The sequence below is a fragment of the Setaria italica genome, chromosome VII, assembly GCF_000263155.2.
Source record: "Setaria italica strain Yugu1 chromosome VII, Setaria_italica_v2.0, whole genome shotgun sequence".
NCBI classification, from domain to species: Eukaryota; Viridiplantae; Streptophyta; class Magnoliopsida; order Poales; family Poaceae; genus Setaria; species Setaria italica.
In genome coordinates, this window is record NC_028456.1 from 30,599,440 (window position 1) to 30,623,267 (window position 23,828).

A 23,828-nucleotide genomic window follows, 5' to 3' on the forward strand; every position below is an offset into this window, starting at 1 on the left:
GTGCTAATTTAGAATCATTCAGATTCCTAAAAGGCACAACAGGTATATCTTACAAGCCTCTGCGTCTTCTTTGAATGCTGACCACTCGGATCATCTTCTCGGTTGAATCATTAGTGTAAGTGCATTCTTGTGAATGCCAATTTTCTTCATGGTTATGTTCCTCGTGTCTTGAATTGTTCCTTGTAAATTGTCCTCCGCATTCTGTAACTCTCTGTTTGGCCAACGATGGCCCCTCATCAATGAAAAATTCAGGCGGTCCATAATTCCTTTCTTCATATTCGAGTGGTCTTGATCGAATTTGATTCCCTAGAATATGCAGTAGCCAACTAGATATGCAGGAAGTAACCAAACTGTTATCTTCTGTAAGTATGATTGTTGTCTTATAACCAGGCTGTAACTTTCCATGGAAATAACTGAATCTGCAGCTGTTTACAATTCGTGAAAAATTTTCATGGCACGAATTCTCTTGTACACCATAACTAGTGTTGAGTGAAGCAGTCATTGCAAGCCACGATTGGTCAACTGAACAAGTATGTATGATCTGTTAAAGACTTAGACTTTAAGTTTTGAACAACCAGAAGCAATCACGTTAGTTACTCAACAAACAGTTGGATGCATTGTACAATTCATGTCATCATAAACATCAGATTGTTAGTTTCTTGATTTAGTTTCACTTGTAAAATATCTTTATACTCATTAGTGGTGGTCTAAATACAACCATTAGAACTGGAGTTTGTTTAAAATATGGGTGAACTTTGCTTATATTTGTTGAAGATAACATTTCATCAGTAGCAGGTGGTTGTATAGTCCGACTGATACACCAAGTTTGCCAATCATGAGTTCATGACAGGGCATAGGTTCTGTATGATTTGTTACACAAGTCTCTATGCTGTGTAGTCTTCGGGCTTGAAGCAATCTTTCTTGAGTTACATATACGTTTGACTACTGGACCTAAGCTTTTCTTCAAAACAAAGCAGTCTTTATGTATACCAACTTGGTAAGGTTAATGATCAAGTAGCACACTGATCTTATCCTGGTGATCTCCTTTTTACTTGATGATTTTCTCCTGCGAGATGAGCGCAATCAGCACGGGCTTGAAATGTCCTCGGAATCCTACAAAAACATGCGCTAGGAATATACCTTTTGCTCAATTTTATTTGGAAAAAGAAAATATGTTTGTCAATGCATTTGTGTTTCAGTATATTTTGTTGATATATTGTTGTTTAATTAGGAGTTGATAATCCAACAGACATAGTATGTTTTCGGTATCCAGAACTGTAAGGGTTCCTACGAGATAAGGTACCTGTCATATTGAATAAATTAACTCCTTTAAACGAGTAAAGGAGATAAAAGTTCCATTTTCATTTCTTTTCCCTTTGCATGCATAATTTGTTTTTTCAGAACAAACACTGAAGGATATAGTGATAATCCATAGCCTATTTTCCTTCCAGAAAATATTCATTTAGTTGATAACCGTATCCTTAATTTTCAGTACCTAAAGCTTCAAAAAAAATTCAGTATTTTTTAAACATATATGTATATGCAAACAAGAGATCGTTATAAGTTTGTAGAAAAAATTCCTGTAATAAAGTCCATAACCATTTTCCTCCTCTTGTAACTACTACTATTATACTAAAGCTCGAAGATTTGGAGCCTCCTCATGCATCATGGCTCCACATGGAACCCACGTATTGTTCCATGTGGGATCCACACACTATTCAAGTGGGATCACGTATTGTTTAGGTGAAACCCACGTGGGATCCAGACACTATTCAAGTGGGACCAACATCGTTTGTTGGGATCCACTGTACTGTCGAGTGGGTTCATGATATTTTTTTAAAAAATTATCGATAATGTTTTTTCTATTTTTTGGATTTAATCGTAAGGAAGTATAAAATATATTTAATTTTTTCCTACATATAAAAATAATAACTAACCTTTGTATACTTTGTTCATCTGTGGTAGCCCCACTGCATTTTTGGACTTCGCTTTCAAATGATTGAATTATTCATTCATTGCTAATTATATCTTTTATTTCTGTGAAAACCAAGAATCAGTGTAACATAGCATGTTATTCCATTAGCTATATCAACTAACATCTGAAAGTCAGTGAATTCCTAAGAAAAAAACTATACAATACTTGAATGACCATTATGATAAAAAAATTGTTTGAATTTAATATTAGATGCCATCCATTTGATTTAGATTATTTTTTAATTTGGTTTGATCCATCAATGCGATGCTACTTTGAGCATAGAGCATCTCCAAGAGAAAGGCTATCTCATTCTATCTCATTCTCTAAGCCAAAATTTGTCAAGTCTGCTGGAAAAGTATGCTCCAACAGAGTTGCTATCCGGATGGCTATCCCATCCAGCTTGCCAAATACTCACCCACACTATTCAAACTTGGCAGGTAGGTTTGGCTTACCAAATATGGGTCCCACGTCCAAAATGGAGAGTGCAAAATGGATAGTCTGTTGCAGTGTGAAATGAAGAGGCTGTTGGAGTGGATGGAGAGTGTAGATTTTAGAGAGGAACCTAGCTATTGAAATTTAGAGAGCGAGAAATGGATAGTCTGTGGGATTGAGTAACTTAATATGGAGAGGAATCTTTTTACCAACTTGGTTAGAGTCAAAAATAGATAGTTTGTTGGAGTTGCTTTAAGATAACAAATTCCCATTTCATCATTATTTCAAGTTAACATTTTTTATATGCGTGCGATAACTAGTATTTTTAACCTTTCATCTATCTTCGAGTTTTCATAACCATCAGAATACAGTTTTCATTATTGGTCTGGTATGGAATCTGAGAATATGTATGCATCAGAATCAATCTACCCCCAAATATATTAAACTAGAAACACAGTGTGAGATCACAGCTAGCAGCTTAGAGTTCAAGTCTTTGATGTTGCACTTTTTAGCAACACGCTGTACTCTCTGCATCTCTTTGAGAGTGTCAATTACACAAGTGACTGGGCACGAAGAATCTCCACCCTAGAACTAATACTGTCGGCGATGCATAATTTGTAATCGGTAAACTAGCATCCCTTCAGTTAATGGGAATCATGTGCTTATTTACCGAATGAGATATGCTCCACCTGACCCAAGACTTGCACATACTGTTGAGGTCCTATACATGAACACATGCCATAGGGCTCCTGAAATACCGATCCCTAGGCACATGACTAACTCCTAGGCCATATGCTGACTTCATCACATAAGAATAGAATGCAGCTTCAAGGGCATCTGGGCTTCTGGAGCCACTACACTAATACTGAAGATAATGGCTGGCTCACTATCATTTATGTGCAACCTAAGCAACTGGACTATAAAGCAGGCTGCAAGTTCCAGCTCACCTCAAATTCAGCAAGAACCTCTCATCAATCACCATGCCTAGTCGCTTTGCATCACTCATGATGCACAGCATGATTTTCAGACTCCTCTTTGGACTTGTCCTTGCCCTATTCCTACAATCCTTATCAGTGCTAGCCAATCCATTAGAATTAGGACTACAATCCTCATCGTCAGGGCTACCCAATCCATCGGGGCTGAGGGTTGGATTTTACCAGTACACATGTCCGAATGCGGAGGCCATTGTTCGTGATGAGATGACCAAGATCATCTCTCAAGTCCCAAGTCTCGCTGGCCCGCTGCTTCGGATGCATTTCCATGACTGCTTTGTGAATGTAAGTGTGATCATTTTATTCTGTTCTGAACTGTTTCAGCTGTGTTCAGACTTCAAAAGGTATGTGACTGAAGAATTGAATGTGCTATGCTGCAGGGTTGCGATGGTTCAATTTTGCTGAATAGCGTATGGGGATTACCATCCGAGAAGGAGGCGATACCGAACCTCAGCCTGCGAGGCTTTGGCACGATCGACCGCGTCAAGGCGAAGCTGGAGAAGGCCTGCCCTGGAGTGGTGTCCTGTGCTGATATCCTGGCTCTGGTAGCAAGGGATGTCGTTGTACTGGTAAGAGATTAGTACAAGTCTTGTTTGTTGATCTTCGTTTATCAGTTCTTTTCTTAGGGGAATTTGGCTTGTTAATTCTTCAAGTAGGAGATGTTAACCTATTTTGCTTAAGTGACTCCCCTAATTGGCTGTGTCAATGGCAGCAAAATCTTTCACTGAATTGAGTTTGATCGTCTTCATGTAGTTAGTGGCCAGTAGTCTCCCTTACTTTTGACAATGACTCTTTTTTAAAAAACTTTTGACAATGAATCAATGACTGACGTTAATCCAATGTCTGTTTACCTTTTTCCTGTGCAACAGACGAAAGGGCCTCATTGGGATGTCCCAACTGGGCGTAGAGATGGGAGGAGATCAGTGAAGCAAGATGCCTTGGACAATCTCCCTCCTCCCTTCTTTAATGCCGGTCAGAACCTGTACCAGTTCTTCATCCCCAAGGGCCTTGACGCAAAGGATCAGGTGGTTCTACTAGGTAATACACTACTCGCCACATCCTCAACTTGATGCATTATCGTCAATAAAGAAAGAGAGTACCTAGATGATTGGTGCTGGCTCTTTCCTGGTTTTTGTTTAAACCCCATGCTGATCCCAACAAATCCGTGGTAGTAGCGCGCGTTCTCCAATAAAGGTGATACTTTGTAGAGCAACTGTGAAGCAACTTGTTCATGAAAAGAAGGCAAAGTCAACAGAATCGGGATTAAATTCTTGTAACTGTAACATGTGCTTACCGTGTTGTTCATATAATCATGTACTCTCTCATAGTCTCATGATCATGTTCATATCTGCATGGTTACTGAAACTGAGAGACTCCTGTGTCTGTTGATCTGCAACAGGGGGTCACACACTTGGGACCTCCCACTGCTCGCAGTTCGCCGACCGGCTCTACAACTTCAGCGGCACGACGATGCCGGACCCGTCCCTGGACAAGCGCTACATCCCGCGGCTGAAGAGCAAGTGCGCCAGCCCCGGCGACACGACGACGCTGGTGGAGATGGACCCGGGCAGCTTCCGGACGTTCGACGCGAGTTACTACAGGCACGTGGCCAGGGGCAGGTCCCTCTTCACCTCCGACCAGACGCTCATGAACGACCCCGCCGCCGGGGCCTACGTCCGGCGGCAGGCCGCCGTGGCCGACGCCGGCGCCTACCCGGCCGAGTTCTTCGCCGACTTCGCGGCGTCCATGGTGAAGATGGGCGGCGTGGGGGTGCTCACCGGCGCGCAGGGGGAGGTCCGGAGGCACTGCGCGTTCGTGAACTAGGAGATGCGTGTGTATAAAGATGCCGGCGGTAAGGTAATTTGTGTCGTGGGTGGATCGTGAGGAGGGTTGCTGATTAGTGGCTGATTTTCTTGCATGTGTAGAAAGATTGCTGTGTTAAGTTACAGGGTGTGCATGCGCCATGTGTTCATCAGTTCATTTGTAATATTTTCATGACATCAAATAAAACAGCTTTTGGTTTAATTCAGTGATGAAGCCATGGCGTTTTGTTGCCTCGATCAGTCAAATGCACAGGCTTGGACTGCTGAAGTTGTTGGTGTTCTGAAGGAACATCTGTAACAGAGTTGCAAGCTGGCACAGAAGTTACAGAGTGATGCCGTGACGGTAACAGGGCATGTCGATCAATGGCTGCATGAATAGGAAAACTTGAGGATGAAATATTCTCTGTGGCCACTTGGCGAGTAAAGTGCACATCGTGCAGTAGATGTATACTATTTCATGAAGTGACCCTATCTAAGGGATGAAGCATAAGAACCAAGAGGTCGTTAAGCTACCTCCACATGGTCATGGACCATATCCTCCGGTCAACTTTCTCATTCTTACCTCGCACTCCTCCCAGAGTCCCAGGTGCACTTTCCAGCCTATGATCATCGCCATCAAATTGAGTATTACTCTCCTCAACTAATTCATCAACAGTTCATAATAGTTTATCTTACATTCACTCGTGGTGTACTAGGAACGAATTACCTTCTGTTATGACTGATGGATGAATCAAGTGCTATAAGTTACCAAAGTAAGCTTTGTATTTTACTGGAGCCTTTTCACCACCTTTGTGTGCTCCTCCAATCCGAGCCGAAAGAGCCAAGAAAGTTGTGGAATATGCCCTACACCAACACACGAAGAAAACTACCACCTAGCCTAGCCGCCATGGCTTCCTCCTCCTCTGCCTTTTGTTCCCTCCCCTCTCGTCAAGGAATCACCATGTGAAAAGGAAACCTTTCGGAGCCGCAACAAATCGCTACTACTAGTAAACCTGTCACGTAAACTTGGACGACGAGACGATCAGGGATGCACTGCCAGAGTGCACGGCTATACAAACGCCTACAGATCAAGCACGCAAGCTGCAGTACGTGCTGTACACCGCCATGCCGCCGGAAGCCGCCGCCTCGTCGACGGGCTTCGTCGCCGGCCGCTTCCGCCGCCCACTGCCGGCGGAGCGGCCGCACCTGACGCGGTGCACCAAGCTTCTGTGCTCGGCGTTCCTCACGCTGCTCCTCGTCGCCGGCGTGGTCATCTTCGTCGTCTACCTCGCCGTCCGCCCGCACCGGCCGCGGTTCCACGTGACGTCCTTCACCGCCGCCGGCATCCCGTCCGGCGGGCCCGTCGTCCTGTCGGGGCAGCTCTCCGTCCGCAACCCGAACCGGGACATCGCCTACTTCTTCGACCAGTTCTACCTGTCCGTGGAGTACCGCGGCGCCGACGTGGCCAAGGACCGGCCCCTGACGGCGGCGCCGATGTACCAGCCGCCCAAGACCACGTCGCCGCTGCCGTTCGAGGGCGTCGAGCTGGCGCCGCCGTCGGCCGGCCAGGACATGGCGAAGGACGCGGCGGAGGGCGACGGCAGGGTGGAGATGACGGTGAGTGTGCGGTCGCGGATCAGGGCGCGGCTGGCGTTCTGGGGCAACCGGCACTGGCACCCGCTCCACGTCAGGTGCGAGGTGGCAGTGGGGCCCGACGGGCAGCTGCTGGCCGAGTACCTGCAGAAGCGCTGCAGCATAGACTTCTTCTAGGCGTCATTGCTACGAGCTGTTAGTGATTAACAACTGACAGTGTGTGATGATGCCCCATGCGTGCGTGATTTTGTAAAGGAACGAGTGGTTTGTTGCACGACGAGCGATGACAACAGCATCTTCTTTCATCAACCTAGGACTGCTCCGTAAGGAACTAGGGTTCATCAACAAAGCATGTCTGCGACATTACATTAGAGGCATGAAAAAAACATCTGCAACTACAACAAGCAAATGGCACGGGCTGATATATACACATCTAATTGGCAAACAAGTCAGCAAGAGCTAGCATGTCTGGTACTCTGGTTCACCACCAACCTAAGCAGGGGACTGGATCACCGGCAGGGTTACCTTTAGAAGGCGCTGCAGACATGTCATAGACTTGTTCGGATCATCCCCTGACCAAAACTGCACCACGTCCTAGTTGTTCACACTTCACAGTTCACTGCGGCATGGCACATACCCTGGGATCGAATATTACAAGTGATCAGCACATCGTCAACTATCATGTGTTAGCACGAGTGTGTTGGTCTGCTAGGTAATATTTGATCAATCAAAATTTACCTGGGATACAATGACTCTAGGTAACGAATAGAAGTGTCTCAACTCTATTGATACATACAAGAGGATTAAGCAAAGGATAGGAGGATCTTACTGCCTTATCTCATCCAATCACGAGTACAAACAAGTGCCTCGATTGTCTTGATGCTTAACGTACTGTGGTGCTTGGGAATCACTGGTCCGCTGCTGGTGAATGCCGCTTCAGATTGAACAGCAGATGCTGGCATAGCCAGGATGTCCTGTGCGATAGCAGCAAGCCTTGGGTACTTTGTGGTATGGCACATCCACCAGTTCAGAATATCGAAATCATCCTTCCTTGGAACTAACCCATCCTCAAGGTAGTTGTCAAGTTCCGTAGATTTTTGACTACTTGCTTGCTCATTGAGGTGCTGATCCCAATCGTCCAAGGAGTCGTTATCATCTGCATCAAAGGCTTCGCTTTTTGTAGCACCTCCGTTCGGCTGATCCACAGAATTGCAGTATTCATGGAAGAGTTCCTGGAGTGTTTGGCGTATGGCAGATAAGTAGCTCGCTGATTTTAATCCAAAAGCTCGTTTCAGACGGAACTCAATGAAACTGATTTTGAATCTAGGATCTAGAATAACAGGTAAACATAACCACAAGTACGAATTTTGCCAATACCGATTGAACATTTCCTGCATCTCCGTAACCATTGTAGCAATTTCTCCATGCTCATTTGATGCTTCCTCTTGCAAAACTGTTCTCACTTTCCATATCTCATTGAAGTACATATTTGCTGTTGGACAATTAGGACTAGAAATAACTTCAATAACACGATAAAACGTCCTCAAAATCTTGCAAATAGACTCAGCAACTCCGATATCTTCTGGAGACGCCACTTCTTCAGAAGGAAATGATTTCTTGAAATGCAAAAGAACTTCAAGCCTAAAATAAAATTTGTGCCACCACTTGGCATCTTCCTGTGGGCACTTCAAACTCATCTGCGAAATGACTTCCACAAGCTGGTGTTGTTTCGATGATGAAGATGTATGTACCCCAAAAAACTCAGTTACCATGTCACTGACGAGGTGAATGATATTTTGTTGCACTTCAGAAACAATATTGTTAAGGAAATCATCCACACAAGCAATATCGTATATCTTGCCTCTGATAGGAAGGCACTTCTTCTCTACAAGTGTTTCCTTTAACTTTGAGGTGCTTGTATCATCCCTAACCTCGCCAACATAAGTCAAGCTCAAAAGCTTCTGATCAAGATTCCAATCTCTAATAGCATCCCATATGACGTTGTATGCTCCACTTTCAGACTCTGGGACACAGGCTTCCTTACAATGTATCATCCTTTCCACATTGGCAGGTGAGGACTGAAACATGCCAAATTTGATTACCATTCTGTTAACTTTCCAGTCTTTATCAATAAAATGTGCTGTCAGACAAAGGTAATTTACTGCTGGCTCAGCTCCATCAGGAGTCCAGATGCTTGCTGAAAGAGAGACACGCCGGGAGGAAAGGGCCAGTTTATTTTTAAGGTTTGCCTTTTCCTTCTGAAATAAAGCGCAGCAATGTCCTTCCATATCATTATGAGAGACTGCGTTAACCATAGGGTTGAGGTTCTTTACAAATCTTCTCATTTCTTCATGCTCTACAATTGATAAAGGATAACCGTGCAAAGCTATCATTCTGGCTAGCTCTTGATAAGCAGTTTCCTGATCAACCTTCCTTGTGCCTATGTCAGTAGTTGTAGTCATAAATGAGGTCCTCTGTTTCTTCAGGCTTGGAAAATCTGCCGTTGGCAGAGGTTGATGTGCTGGAACCACTTGAATGGGCCGGACTATAGGTGAATTGTCACCAGAGCTACCAGACCTGAGGAGCTTGCTGTTGTATTCTGCAGTCTGAATCTTCCCATTTGTCAAGGAAGGAGAGAGCTCATCTTGCCCCCTGGACTTCAAACTAGGTAAACTAGAAGGGTAAAACACACCCTTCTGACTCCGTGCTTGACAGGTCTGAAGATGCCGACTAAGATGGCTTCTTCCCCCATACTTATTTGCACTGAGGCGCTTGTGACAATGCACGCAGTCTGCAGCCTGGAGCTTCCCCTCAACATAGATAGGTGAGAACTCTTTCCACACCTTCGACTTGAATCTGCCAGGAATCACTGAGTTTATGTCATCAAGTGTCTCTGAAATAATCTGATTTACTGGATCACCTGGTGTAACCGGTTCATTCTCATTCACCAAAACTGCATATAATATAGATAGGTTACATACATGCCGTGAGCAAAATCACCTTTATGAAAAAGAAATATCTACGCAATTAGATCCTAATCTACACAATGCTAACTTAAACCAGCAGAATACTAATAGACTCAAGTCGCACAAGAGAACATCAGAAGTCATCTAGAATCTAACGCACAAAGGGAAATTGAAGTATACCACATGGGAAGTAGGAATCCTTCAGCCGCCGCCGCACCACATCCTCCTTGCCTGGGCAGATCTTCTGATGCCGCCACAGATGGCTGGTCCCATTGGAATCCTTGCAGCTCATTCGGCTGCGGCAGTACAGGCACTCTGCGAACTGAACCTTCCCATTCAGGAAGATTGGCTTGTACTCCTCCCACACCTTGGACCTCTTCTTGTGCTTGAACCTGAACGTACTGTGACTGTGCACCCCGCCGAATGCCCCTTCCACTCTCATGCTGGCATCCTCCTCCTCCTCCTCCTCCTCCCCCTCCTCCTCACGCACTTCGGGATGCTCCACAGCTTGCTGGATTATAGGGTGCTCCATAGCTGCCACACAGCGCAACACCAAAGTATCAGACAAGTGGATGCAATCACCAGCATGCTGCTAGCTACAGAATGGACAGAGCAGAGCATACATCTCCAACAAAACACACTAAACCACTAGACGATTAGCAAGATCTGCATACGCATAGTACTCCGCCATAATCACCAAAACTAACGGATCGCGTCACAAGCAGCACACGGGAAGTCCAAATCGTGCAAACACACGCGCATACAGGCTGCTAAATCAAGAAATTTTCTGGGAAAATCAGGCGAAATCGAGGCGGAGGGGTCACCTGGAGATGGAGAACCTTGGGGGCGCCAGAGCCTCACTGGGAGGGGATCGAGACTCCGGTGGGCACGGTTAGGGCATCGAGCTGGATCTGCGGGCGGGGCGGCGGGCGGGCGGGGCGGGTAAGGGTAACCCATTCCTTGCCTTGGGTCGGGTAATGGGCCAACTCCAATGGATGGGCTTATATGGGCTTACTCTTCTGTGGGGCTTCAGCCTGTTTTTTTTTTTTTTTCCCTTTTTCGACACGGGCTTCAGCCTGGTTGGCTTGTGCTGAGCCGATCGATCTGTTTAACATCACCTTCTCCTTTCGATTTTATTTTTGTTGTGTTTGGTTTTCTTTTTTGCGATGCTCCTTCAGTTTCATTTTACCGCTGTCATTTGCCAATATACTCCTTCCACTCCATTTGATTCATTTAACTTTAAACTGATAAAAGAAATCTTGGTGTCGACACTTGGATGAAACTACAAAAATTCGACAGTACAAACAAAACGCTAGTGCGCCAAAAGCTCTCTGCACATTATACATATAACGATACAAATCATAAGTGCAGCACTCTTCCTAATGACCCGTTTGATCATGATGCAGTGCTACACAGCATCCTTCCAGTTGCCTACAAAACTTTCTTCCAGCTGCCTATCAACCCATTATTCCACCCCCCTTCTGCCTTTATACACCCTCACCCCAAGGAACATATATAAATGTACACAAAAGAATAACTGAATCAGCCACCAGGAAGTGCAGCATTGGCCACTTCCAAGATTTGGACAGAACGACCTTGTGTACTGTACACAAAAACCCATGTACAAACTCAGATCAGAGTTCTCAACCGTGTCACCAACGATTGCATGCTCTCGAGCTTTTCGTTCAGTTGCCTGATATCCTCGGCGTGGTTCTGATCTTCCGTGCTGCTTGCCTGGGAAATCAGTGCCGCACATTTAGCCTTGGATTCAGAAATTTCGACTTGCAATGAAGAAATGGTCGCTTCTAGTGTGTTTTTCGATCCCATAACATCTGCAATCGCTTGCATAGTTGGAGTCCTAGGAGTGCCTATACTGCCAAAACTGTTCTGCCTGCTCAGCCTCCTGGGGCTAAATATATTGTCCATGCCTCCACTTCCTGTAATAGGACATCGAAAGACATTTGAATCCTCTAGATATGGACACTTGCAAAGCTTTTTTTTTTCAAGTGAAAGAGAATGAAAGAACAGAAACAATAAACATTACAAGAACCCTACAGCCACTAAGAACCATGAAAAAGGAACTTGTCTTTCATGATGCAAACTTAGTAGAAACATTTTAATTTTGCAATATCAAGGATATTTTTTGGCAGGAGAAAGCATGTCCTGTAAATTTTCTAATAACCTACGTTCTAATAAGCTTGCAAAACTGTATTAAACATTTTATTTTATTTTTTCAAATGGGCCTAGAAGGAACTAGATATTTTGCAATTGCATATAGCTGCACAACCTCAAACCAATAGTGAACAATTATCAATTATGACAAGTCAAAAGGTGCCAAAAAATAACTTGTGGAGAGCTCCATACCTAGGTTACGAAGCTGTTCTATGGTGCCCTGTCCAAGAGATTTGTCAAGCTTAAGGAGACGAAGAATTCCAGCAGTGATTCTCCCCATCGCATCAGCTTCAGATCTGCAAAGCATGGCGAGGTGCTCTAGTTCTTCTTTCGTTGCAACTGCCTCGATCTGTGCTCTCAAATGGATAAAATAGCTCAGGAAGCATGTTTAAATTTGCGACAGGTTTAGACAAGTAGCTGAAATGTGTTCATACCGGTTCTTTGACGGAAAACTTAACATTATCCATTGTCCACTTGGCACCCTCAATCTCATCTTCGCCAATGACCATGGTAGCTTCAACATCAACACCATGGTCACCAACAGAACTTGCATTATTAAATCCACTGCCCATTTGATGATTGTTTGACGTTCCTTTTCCAGCATGTTGATCTCTCGGGCGAGGTTTTATTGCCTGCAAACCTTCAATTCCAGCCTGCAAGTACAGAGTATCAAACAATTGAACAGCTAAAGCCTAAAGGAGATGCCAAACTGAAATCCAAAGGCATAACAGTCGTGTACCGTAAAGCGTTCCACAGGAAATGCCCTTTTGGATGACACTTTTCCTGCACCTCCCAAGTTAAGCCGGTCACTGCTCTTTCCGGAGACATGTAAATTCCTGAAGGTTGAATGCCAACATTTTTCTTCTCTACTGATACGATCAGCTCCACGAGTTGGAGTAAAACAATCTCCTACTTCTTCCGTTCCTTCAAGTGCAAATAGCCAATTTCTAAGCTCAACTGACACATCAAGATCATCTGGCACCCCGAGATCAAATTTTGAACTGTGATCGTCAACTTTGGACCTTTCATCTGTAATTTTAGGGAAAGAAGATAAATTCATGAATCATGATTAATGCACTAGCAAAGCAGAAAGCAACAAATTGAGAATTTGTACTGAATCTGAAATAAGGACTAAAGTATTTTTCTTCATACACTATTTCTGTAACAGTCACTTGAACTTGAGCATGTTACGGTTAAAAAATGAAATTCATATCTGGATTGAGATGCAAAGGAGACGAGTCAATGGATAGTGGAAATAAACAATGGTTATCAATCTGAAAACCATAGATTTTGTGAATTTAAACACAATCATAATGTGGAGAGAAGTCAATAGCAGTTCATTCTAAAATATGTGGTTAGAACATAGAACTATCATGGGTACCCAAGGAATGATGGATATGCCTATATCATATATCACACCTCAAATCTCACAACTGAGCACAAACAATCAAGACTCAGGCGTAAATACAAAGTTTCCTTGAAGTAACGAATTGAATGGCACAGTTGCAAACACTTACTTTCCTCCTCGGTGAGGTGAGAGGATTTGAATAGTTTTGCAAGTGGGCCAGAAGATAAATCCTTTAATCCCCTCAAGAGGCCTTCCCCTGGACCACCATCAGGCCCCAGGATTCCAAACCGATGCAGTAAAGACTCGGTGTAACTCATTCCACCTCCAAGACGAACACCAGATACCTTAGCTGACACATTCAAGCTATGGCATTCCATATCCCGCATGTCATAAGGCATTACATGAGTAATATTTACATCAATAAACTGAGCTTTTTTATCTTGGTTTTTGCTCCGATGATCAACCCAAAAGACTGCTCTCATCTTGGGATGCCCATTTTCATGCACCTCAATGTTGTGTTCTCCAGTCACTGCAATGCCATTCTCACAAATCATAGCACTCTCTCCCTCCAAACAGTTCACATTGACAGTTCTCCACAATAAGTTAGTTGTGACCGCAAAGGCACCACCTAGTGTGCGATGAGAAACTTTCAGGAACAGATCCTCTCCCCCAAATTGAACCAAGGGCATATGTATGTCATGTGCTGACAAAGATTCCAAGAAATTGAGCTGGAGGTTGTTCATAGTTAAGCTCACAGCCGTATCACTTGGCAATTTATTCTCAAATTTCTCAGCCGAGGATTCGCTCACCCCAGACTTGTTACCTTTGCTGACTTTTGAAATACTCTCTGCAACTTGACCAAAGTAAGTATAGAAACCTAGGACGAAAAACAATTGTTCAACTGAGGTATTGGACGTAAACTGTTGGAAAGCAACACCAATCCTTACAACACCCTCGGGGGGTGGCACATCCAACAAAGGACTACCATCTGCGGTAACCATAGCTGCCTCAAATCGGATGTCATCTAGTTCAATACATTTCCACAAATTTGCAGAGGAGTCCCTAGCTGCTCTCTGTCCATTTGAAGCGCTAGAAGTTTCGAGCGAGAGGCTTAAATGAGAAGCCCTAGTAGCCCACTTCATCTGACTTGCATCAACAGGTTGATATTCCCAGAGAAGGAAGCAAGCTGGGTCCCTATCAAGGTTCAGCAATGGACATTTTGCTGATGGTGACTGGCAGAAGTATAGGTCTTCCACATGAAGTCGTGCACCTGAAAATGATGATTGTGGACACATGTTCTTGGTTCCACTGCACCTTGTGATTTCTTCAGAGTCTAATGGAACAGAGAGATCGAACTCTTTAAGAGAAAATGACAGGCTGTTGATTGAAGAATCAGGCAATACGGTACTGCGATTGGGCATAACTCCATCAGCCAAGAATGAGGCAATCCTTAAGCAGGACTGCTCCTGGAGGGTCACCTAAGAATGAAGAAGCACAAGCAATATTTAAATAAGCAGAAAACACTAAAAGAACAACCTTCACTGCATATATGAAGGAGACATACCGTAAGAGGCTGGCATGTGATCACAGTTTTTGAAGCAAACTTTGGAGGTGATGGGGAAGGAGTGATCTGGAGACAATAGAGAGAAAACAAAGGAACCCCAGCAGCAAATTCTAATAGTTGATTCCCAAATGGATAGATTGGAGGGCAAAAATTTTGGCCTGATAAATCAAACATTGAGATCAGACTCAACAATGTTCAAGGATATCTAATATGTTACAAGAATTAGAAATAGTTAAGTCACCAAAGTCAGGCACAGGCAGAGGCTCTTGTGAAACTGCTTGCATAGATGGCTGTATCAATGTGCATGGAGGGCGAGAAAAGGTGTCTCTGCAGCAACATATCCATACATTAGGGCCAGTAATGGTTTTTCAATAGCTTCTAGAACTCAGCTACATCACAAATTCCTGTACTTTAATTCAAAGTCAAATTTTAAAGTACCCTATTTTCGATATTGTATGCAACTTGAGTAACCTATAAGTAATAAGTAATATAATAATATATATGGTGGTTTTATGCCATCAGATGCTTTTGACATGAACAGACTCATTATCCTGTATTCAGCATTGCATGTGTCTTGTTTTATCTCCCATTGGTAGTGCATAATCCAAAAGAGATTTGTTCAGTGCCATTTGATAGTTTAGACATGAAGCGTGACAATGCTCTCAATTTTAGCACAGTTAAGTGAATGGCTACAAACATCAGGACTTGAGCCGTCACTAGAAACAAGGACAGACATAGTACCTCAGAAACAGCCCGCCGACCTTTATGCAAGACAAGTTCTTCGAACACTCCCCATCTGAAATGCTCGCCTTTAAGATAAATAAAAACTCAATTTAAATCCTCTAAGAGGTCAAACATCTAAATCAATCATATCATCAGCAGACTCCACCAGTGACCAAATCATACTACAAAATAACAATGGCAATCAGGGGAAATTACCCGTGAGAAGAACAAAGACTGCATCAGAAGTTCAAGTTGAAACTCTGTTCATACAAATGATTTGACAAACAGGTCACTATAGCAGGACTAAAAGTAACATATTTAAAGTTATTTGGCACTACTACTAACCAGTATCTTTAATGCAGAGGAATATGTGATCTACAATAATGGACACCAAGGAAGATCCTGCTGCTTCTGCAAGCTGGTCGAGAAATAGTAAAAGGAAAGGGAATAAGAATACAAATGAAACTGTATACACCTTACTGCATGCACCACAATAACGAAAGTACATGGAAGAAAAGGTAAACCTGCTGAGCTTTTGGATCCACGTCTCCCCTGTTTAGGCAAACAGAGACCCCAGTCATGAACCGAAGAAAGGCCCGTAAACCTGTCAAAAATATTTTTTAGAAGTTTAAATTATGCAAAACAGAAATTGAAGTACTAAACAGAGTGGTCAAGCTTCACGGACAGGAACTGATTACCAGGTTCACTTAACGCAGGACAGACAGCTTCAGTAATATGCAGCTGAAGCTCAAGCCCAAGTGGATTATTTTGTTCTGTCCGTTGGACCGTGATCTAACATTCAAATCAACGTGTAAGCTAAGCAGCCCGGAAAAGGGAAGTTCAACACAAAAGAACAAATTAATGAGTTTTACACAACTCAAAGCACTCACATTAGCCTCCCCTGATATTCCTTCCAAAAATCTTTCACCACCAAAGAACATTCGTTTTGCACCATCGTCGTCTCGTTTGTTATCTTGACTGCTAGAAGAGTTAAATCTTGCATCGGTGAACATATCAGGATGAGGTAACAGATCAACTGACAGTGATTGCCACTCCAGTTTCTGTGAATTTTAAGAAAATATATGAGATCAGAGATCCTTTATGACTTTGAAAGTGTTATTAGTTTGCAATAGATCAGGAAGCAGTAAAAGGCAGGCAATAATTTTCTGGAAGCAAGTAGGGAGCATCAAACCTTGAAAACATAAATGAATCCTTTGTTGTTGGAGAAATCCCTTGCTTCTTTCAAGTTTACTACCTATAAACATGGCACTGAAATCAGGCAATGCCATAATACCATTTATTAAGTTAATTATAATTTAAAATCAGAATGAGTACCTGCCATTTTTCATTTGTTGTGTACAGCACAAGATCACGAAATGTGATAGCTGCAAGGGGCGGTGACCTGATAGTTAGAAGAGATTAGTGTTCCTGTTTCCAGAAAAAAATTTGCAGCGAAGTCTACTTGGTGGAAAAATAAGATAAACAGACAAGAATTGAGTATGCAAAGGACTCGTGGTAAATAAAACTCCAAAGCCGCTCAAATATAAGTAAATACCATGTCGCATCTCCTCGACGGCGAGCCCCTCCATGTGTTTCCAGTAGCAGGTTCACAATACCTACTTGTACTGTCATTCCATCTGCAATCTAAGCCCAATATAGAAGATTAAATCCCATTCCAAGTTCAGTTCTTGCAAGTTTATATTGCTTCAAAAAAGTTAGCTATAGTCTAAAACAGGGTAGCAGTATAATAAAATGGCAGAAAATAAGAGAAGAGGAAATATAAGATCTCAGAGAAAATGGATAAGTTTAATGTCAGTTATCATGGAACTGGCGTTCCAGTTCTCACAGAGCAAACATCAGAATATTGATGATTTTACAGCATAAACTTTTGGAATGTGCACACGCGCTAAACATCAAGTGCAAGAAAACATACCTTATCAGCATAACCATATCCGCTGCTTTTAGTTGCTGATGGAGATGACGCAGTGCTAAAAGGGGTGGAAATAACAGAAACTACAGTTACTGAATTGTCACACAATGGCACTAAATCGCAACATATAGAAATGAAATTACCTGCTAGGGCTGAGATTTTCAGAATCATCCTTCTCTACAAGCACGAGATCAAGCTTGTCAATGTTCACCACAATTGGCTCCACTTGTACATTTGATACAGATGGTAACTGCAGTGACAAACGCAAGAATTCCGTTACCAAAGCAAAAAAAAAAAAAATGCAAGTTTATTATCCATACTATGAGGCTATCGCTAACTGCAAGCTCAGGCTTGACTGCTGTATTAGCGCTAGTGTCCAAATCTAGCCAAGATGACCCCCTGGACACTATTTGTATAACATCTGGACTACAAAATCACCAGACCCTCTCCGTTCCAACTGTAGATTCCATAATTCCGACAAAATGTCAAAAATTAACAGAAGCGAAGCAAATTTAACACAAATGCCGAGCTAAATACAAAGAATAACTTCATGAAATCATCATTCTAACACAAGCACGAACATACGACTCTAATTTTCTCCACCACGAAGATTATCTATCGCAACAACAAGCAAAGTCACAACTGCACCACGCACAATTGCTGTTTTGTACTGCCCACGAGCACAACTAGAGTGAATAACAAAATTCAGGCGAATATATCGAACTTCGGTGAGTTGGCGGCAGCATGGACAAACATCTACCAACAATGCGGCCCATAAGCCCCCGAGGGAAAATAGTAAGGCAGCTGAAAATATACGAAGTTGCGAGTGGAAGGTAGCGGCATCTTACCGTGATCTCGAGCTTCCCGACACGCGCGGTTTCGACGGCGAGCGCCGGAGGCAGACCCAGGCTCGCGTGCAGCGCATCGCCATTGATATCTGGGACCCCGCCAAATCACACCCGAAACCAAAAACTCAGCACCGGAATCACAAAACCCAATGAAATCGGCACCCGGGGTGAAGACTTTAGAAGAGACAAGAGATCCTACCGAGGTTGGAGAGCTGCGCGGTGCGGCCCTGGAGCTTGAACTGGTCGCGGGAGAAGGACTTGAGCCAGTACTTGAGCGTGTACTCCAGCGCCCGCGCTATGATCGACTCCATCTTCCCCACCTCCCAGAGCGCCTCGGACGTCTCTACCGGGGCGGCGCGGCGGCGGTACGGTTTGCCCGGTGTCGGTGGTGGCGCGCCGCCGGATCGGAGGTGAGAGATTCCGGCGAGATGGAGAAAGAGAGGGGGGAGGGAGGAGGTGGAGGGGTGGAAGGATGTGAGAAGAGATGGTGGGCCCTTTTAGGTCTGAGACTGAGACTCCTTTTGGTTTAAGCTTTTTCTCTTTTTTTTCCTTTTTTTATTTCCTTCTTGGTGCAAGAGTGTCACTGGGACATTTGTATCGATTTGATCCTTTACTTGGGGATCTATTTTGGGTATAGGCTAAGGTTGGTATTGTGTACTTGGGGATCAACTCTTTTCTGAGTGTGTTTGATTTGTAGTTCAGTTAGATTTCTTTTACATTGCTGGCTATACATTTTTTTAAGGAAACATGAGTAATTGAATCAAGAAGCAGAAGAAGTATTTGGATAAAACTCTTTGGAGTAAATAATTTGGATGGCAATTAAATTAAACCGTGTGGGTGATTAAACTTGGAAAGGGATTTTTTTTTTTGGAGAATTAGTAGCTACTTTTTTATGGTAAGAATTAGCTACCAGTAGTATAATGAACTGACGAAATGAGCAAAGGCAGAGAAGATTCACTCGACCGACAGAGACACCTCGGCCTCAAGATCTTACTGTTCCTACCCGTACCTTTTTGACAAACCACTTTCCCCCACATGATTCATTTTAAAATCCCATCAACCTCAAGTCCTCAACCCTGTTCGGCAAAAGCGGTTTGGGTGACCATGTTACTGCTAGCTACAGAACAAATCTAACCAGCAGCGAAAAAGTTACTGGAACCTTCAAATTAAAGTAAGTTAATTCCCAAGCAATTACAAGCTGGAACCATGCGCGCATCAGTCTGTCAGTCGTCGCTGGCTCCGCACGAAGCTTCAGCTCGCGGCAAAGCTGAATCGATCAGCCTCGGAATCGGAACCCCCGCGAGGGGAGCCCGGATCTCCTGCTCGGCCATCAAGGACGAAACGAAACCGAGTACGAGGGCTGGTTAGGTTAATCACTTGGATTATCTATCGTTGTTACTGCTACTGCTGCTGGTTGATGCGACGCCGACGGTGGGCAGGCAGATCTGGACGTTTGTTCCCAGTGGGAACCCATGCAGGCAGCCATGGGTTGGATGGGACCAAGAACTGCGGCCTGCAGCACGTGAGATGGATGGATCGCGCAAAAGTTTATTCCCCCTCGCTCAACTCTTCAGACTGGGTGATAATCATCTTGTGCTGATTGCTAAGCAAACAGTGGAGCCCGTGGTTGCCTGCATGTTCAGCTCGGGAAGTTCGAGTGGAAACACTACTGTCGATGGTTTGGATGGTTTTTATGAGTGTGCAAGGACAAGGACCAGCTGGTTGTTGGTACTAGGACACTCTACAATCCTTCCAGGGTAGATTGGAAATAGTCTTATGAATGTCGACTTGTCTGGGTTCATTCATGCAAACGACCCAGAAACGTTTTGATTTCTGTCTGAACCATCGTCATCATCAGGAATCACATTCACAACACAAGTCATTTCATCAGCCGATCGGACCAGGACGATTTCAGAGCAGCTTTCAGCAGGTGCCTGCAACCACACACACAAAAGGAAACGGCTGTCTGCCGGAGCCCGGGGAGAATTGTGAAGCTTCTGGCAGGTGGCTTTCAGGCAGCAGCGGCCAGCGGTGGTGGTCTGGTACTCTGCTGGGTTACGGTAGTCAGAGGCCGGAAACTACCGGTGCCCGGGCAGGCAGGACGACGTGCGGGCGGCATTCCCCCACCCCACTTGATCTTTTTTCTGGAGTCCTTGGTACACAAAGTGGAGTGGCATCCCAGGTTGACATGCCCGTTCAACTCCATGGTTCGCTGCCGTGTGCTGCTGGCTGTTGCTGGTGAGAAAGCGATCCCCTCGCTTTGAACTCGAGGTGGCCGGCCGTGCGTGGGAAGGTGGCTCCAAGCCTCAACTACTGCCACAAGCTCCGGTCGCGGATGAACTCTGACAACCAATTCGGCTCTACTGTTTGTTGGTACGATCCTCAGACCTCGTCTCACCTCAACTTCCTGAACTCCTTCCTGCTGAATGGAGCAGAAAGCAGAAAAAAAAAAGAGGAAAGGAACGAATAAGGGCCTAACCAGCAGGCTTCGGGCTCAAATGAAATTGGGCTATGACGGAAAGCCCAGGAACACGCAACACTACCACGAGATCGAATTGAGCCCAATCATTTAAGATTCGCGCTTTTGCAATGATCCGCCGACAAAATCGAACGAGGAGGATGGATGATGGATGATGAAGCACGAACAAATTCCTTTTCCTCCGACCGAGATGTCAGCATCGGAGATCGAGAGAAGGAAAGGCTCACGACCGTAATACCCTATCCGTTTCTGGTCGATCGCCCAACGAGAGAAAGCTCCACCAGTCGAAGTCCATCGCATCCGACGGCCGCGGCCCCACCACGTGTCCATCCCAGCCGTCCATGCCCACGTTAAACAAGCGCCAAGCGGAGGCGCCGAGCCAAGCCGCCCCCCAGGCCAGGCCCCCACACGACTGAGTTCTTCTGCATTCCTCCCTCCGGCAGCCGAGAATTAATGACGGCCGTGGCGCTGCCCACGGGCGCCGCGGCGGCGAACGGCGACCGCTCCCCGTCCTCCTCCCCGCCGCCGGAGCTGGCCATGTTGGCGCGCGCCGTGCAGCGGCTCGTGGCGCGGAACGACGCGGTGGCGGCGCCGGACGGCCGCGGGGGCGGAGGAGGAGGGCTGAGGGCGTTCGAGGCGGCCAGGGGCGCGCCGGCGCCGCGCATCGGCGTCGCCGAGTACCTGGAGCGCGTGCACCGCTACGCGGGGCTCGACCCCGAGTGCTACGTCGTCGCGTACGCCTACGTCGACATGGCCGCGCACCGCCGCCCCGCCGCCGCCGTCGCGTCCAGGAACGTCCACCGCCTCCTCCTCGCCTGCCTCCTCGTCGCCTCCAAGGTCCTTGACGACTTGTAAGTCCCTCCGTTCATTTCCATTCCGATGATTCCATACACAAAAAGACCTTCATACTACCTATATACGGATTTCGCGGGAAACTTCAGAATCATGCTACGAAGAACACAAAAAATTCTGCATCATTTTAATTCCGTCCGTACACTTCACTTTTCGGTGATCTTACTGCTGCAACAAACGAATTCCAATATCGATCACGACCACATTTAATCGACGATTACACACCGCAAAAATAAAGGATAATATTTCGAGATTAAATTGAGACTTCTCCTGAGCCAGGAAAAGAAAGTACCCGGATTTTTCTATGTACCCGATTAGTTCTTGTCACACTAATTTCGTGGCTGATGTACTCTGACAACGACATCAGACAAACATGTCGTCAAATATTCGCAGAGCATGATAGCTGCTCTCCAGACATAAAAGTTCAGAGTATTACTGTCACATACTGATACTGTATATGCAAAGCATCCATCCATGAGACATCAAACTTTGTACTGATCTGTGCCGTGGTTTTCTCGCCCCGCGCGCAGCCACCACAGCAACGCCTTCTTCGCGCGCGTGGGCGGCGTGAGCAACGCGGAGATGAACAAGCTAGAGCTGGAGCTCCTCGACGTGCTCGACTTCGCCGTCGCCGTCGACCACCGCGCCTACGGCAGGTACCGCGAGCACCTGGAGAAGGAGATGCGCAGGGACCACCACGGCCTGCCCAAGCCCGCCATCAAGCCCCTGCCGCCGCTGGCGGAGGAGCAGCCGGCGGAAAGCGCCGACGGCGACGACCACGACCGGAAGCCGCTGCCGAACGGCGGCGTGCCGCCGGCGAGCACGGCGTCACTCCGGGAGCTGTGGGCCTTCGAGGCTTCGATTACTAGATAGCAGTAGCAGGTAGTAGCAACAATGTGGGCAAGCTGCAGAGTTGTTTGCCGATGTGCCATACATGTACGGATCCTGAATTGCAGGTGATCGGATGGAACGGTGCGAAGATCACGCGTGATCATTTGATGAATTACATGTGTTCATCGAAACTAACAGTCGTGTTACGTCACTTCGCTGCTGATGTTCTCCATGGGGCGAGCAATCAGCAGTGAGCTCGATTCGATCGCGGCGTCTCACCGGCACGGCAGATTGGTAACCAAGCCAGCCAACGCTCGTCGAGAAGAGTACTGGTAGTAAAGACTCTGGGTTAGGTAAGTTGGTTGGAAGTTGTGGCGCCAAACTCTGGCCAAGCAAGTCATGCGCTCTGCATGCTGCATTGCGCCGGTCCAAGGCTGACGCATGCTCGGACGCCGCGAGAAATGCACGGAGTGTTCCTCGTCGGGGTATCGGAAAGCTGACGCAGAAGAGGTCGAATACGCCGAACTGAACCGGCGCCGAAAGAGGGCAGGAAAGGGGCGGAGGCGTGACGAGCACAGACGACAGTGCTGATTCCAGTGGGCTCCGGAAAATGGCGAAACGGCTGGCGTTGCCTTTCCATTCCATTTTGGCGTGGACGGCATCGAGGACATATTGCACCGACGCCCTCCGGGATTGGGCTTATTTGATCTGGGTTTATTGTTGCTTGGGGACGGGGTCTCCACTCCAGGGGTGAATAACAACAGTAATTAGAAAGTAGTAATATAGTTAGATACATTCTTGTAACAGCAGTAATATAGTTAAATACATTCTTTTGGGTCTTTATATACTGAAATGTACCATATTATAGGCTAGTATTGATTTCAGTATGGTGTCGAATGGCACAAATAGAAGGTAGATTAGCATTGATCCCAAACTGTAAAAATGTTATAAAAATATTATTTAATTCTAAATATAAACAGATCATTGGCTCATCTGCACGATCCTTAGTTAAGAAATCTAGACCGTCGATCTCTCCCTTCACTTGTATATAAGCGCAGCACCCCTCGAACCCTAACATAGGCCCCTCTCTCGACCCCTACCTCCTCCGCCGCCACTCCACTTACCGGTACCACACACTACTTTCTATTTGGCTCGGTGACGATCCCTTCCCATCTACTCTACCTCTTACCTCTTAGTCACCGACTCACCGTCCTTCTTTCTTGTTCCCGGTGCACCATCCATCGACATCGTCAATCATTCTTCTCCATCGATCCCACAGATGCTAGGTACTTGTATAGTCATGCCTCTTGACCTTTCCTCC

General features: G+C 45.4%; 5 protein-coding genes across 7 annotated transcripts; 3 read left to right on the forward strand and 2 right to left on the reverse strand.

Moving 5' to 3' along the window:
* Positions 1–3,373: 3,373 nt before the first annotated feature.
* LOC101782497 (peroxidase 1) lies at positions 3,374–5,424 on the forward strand. Its single transcript, XM_004978197.3, has 4 exons — positions 3,374–3,684; positions 3,780–3,968; positions 4,269–4,437; positions 4,799–5,424. The coding sequence occupies exons 1-4, from the start codon at positions 3,388–3,390 to the stop codon at positions 5,221–5,223; spliced, it is 1,080 nt and encodes a 359-aa protein (XP_004978254.1). The 5' UTR covers positions 3,374–3,387; the 3' UTR covers positions 5,224–5,424.
* Positions 5,425–6,326: 902 nt separating this feature from the next.
* On the forward strand, positions 6,327–6,971 carry LOC101786920 (NDR1/HIN1-like protein 10). Its single transcript, XM_004976843.3, has one exon. It carries the CDS (start codon positions 6,327–6,329, stop codon positions 6,969–6,971), a length of 645 nt encoding a protein of 214 aa, XP_004976900.1.
* Positions 6,972–7,078: 107 nt separating this feature from the next.
* LOC105914855 (zinc finger BED domain-containing protein RICESLEEPER 2) lies at positions 7,079–10,732 on the reverse strand. Of its 3 annotated transcripts, none has more exons than XR_002678591.1 (4): positions 10,585–10,732; positions 9,941–10,294; positions 7,533–9,747; positions 7,079–7,432 (listed from the first exon to the last, which is right to left on the reverse strand). XR_002678591.1 is itself a non-coding variant. In XM_012847875.2 (4 exons), the coding sequence occupies exons 1-3, from the start codon at positions 10,715–10,717 to the stop codon at positions 7,628–7,630; spliced, it is 2,607 nt and encodes an 868-aa protein (XP_012703329.2). In that variant the 5' UTR covers positions 10,718–10,732; the 3' UTR covers positions 7,079–7,432; positions 7,624–7,627. The 3 variants fall into 3 exon arrangements, 2 of the variants coding, with proteins under 2 accessions (XP_012703329.2, XP_022684116.1); XM_012847875.2 differs by having other exon boundaries at positions 7,624–9,747; XM_022828381.1 differs by lacking the exon at positions 10,585–10,732 and adding an exon at positions 10,384–10,552 and having other exon boundaries at positions 7,624–9,747.
* Positions 10,733–11,005: 273 nt separating this feature from the next.
* LOC101752776 lies at positions 11,006–18,843 on the reverse strand. The gene is made up of 20 exons (XM_004976844.4): positions 18,545–18,843; positions 18,346–18,434; positions 17,641–17,747; positions 17,501–17,555; positions 17,123–17,211; positions 16,903–16,969; positions 16,760–16,822; positions 16,458–16,628; positions 16,266–16,359; positions 16,092–16,171; positions 15,913–15,985; positions 15,784–15,827; positions 15,586–15,653; positions 15,086–15,171; positions 14,845–15,002; positions 13,450–14,758; positions 12,672–12,961; positions 12,367–12,585; positions 12,125–12,281; positions 11,006–11,697 (listed from the first exon to the last, which is right to left on the reverse strand). Exons 1-20 carry the CDS (start codon positions 18,654–18,656, stop codon positions 11,390–11,392), a joined length of 3,639 nt encoding a protein of 1,212 aa, XP_004976901.1. The 5' UTR covers positions 18,657–18,843; the 3' UTR covers positions 11,006–11,389.
* A 2,350-nt stretch (positions 18,844–21,193) lies between these two features.
* On the forward strand, positions 21,194–22,698 carry LOC101753186 (cyclin-P1-1). The gene is made up of 2 exons (XM_004976845.2): positions 21,194–21,675; positions 22,207–22,698. Exons 1-2 carry the CDS (start codon positions 21,278–21,280, stop codon positions 22,547–22,549), a joined length of 741 nt encoding a protein of 246 aa, XP_004976902.1. The 5' UTR covers positions 21,194–21,277; the 3' UTR covers positions 22,550–22,698.
* Positions 22,699–23,828: the final 1,130 nt, after the last annotated feature.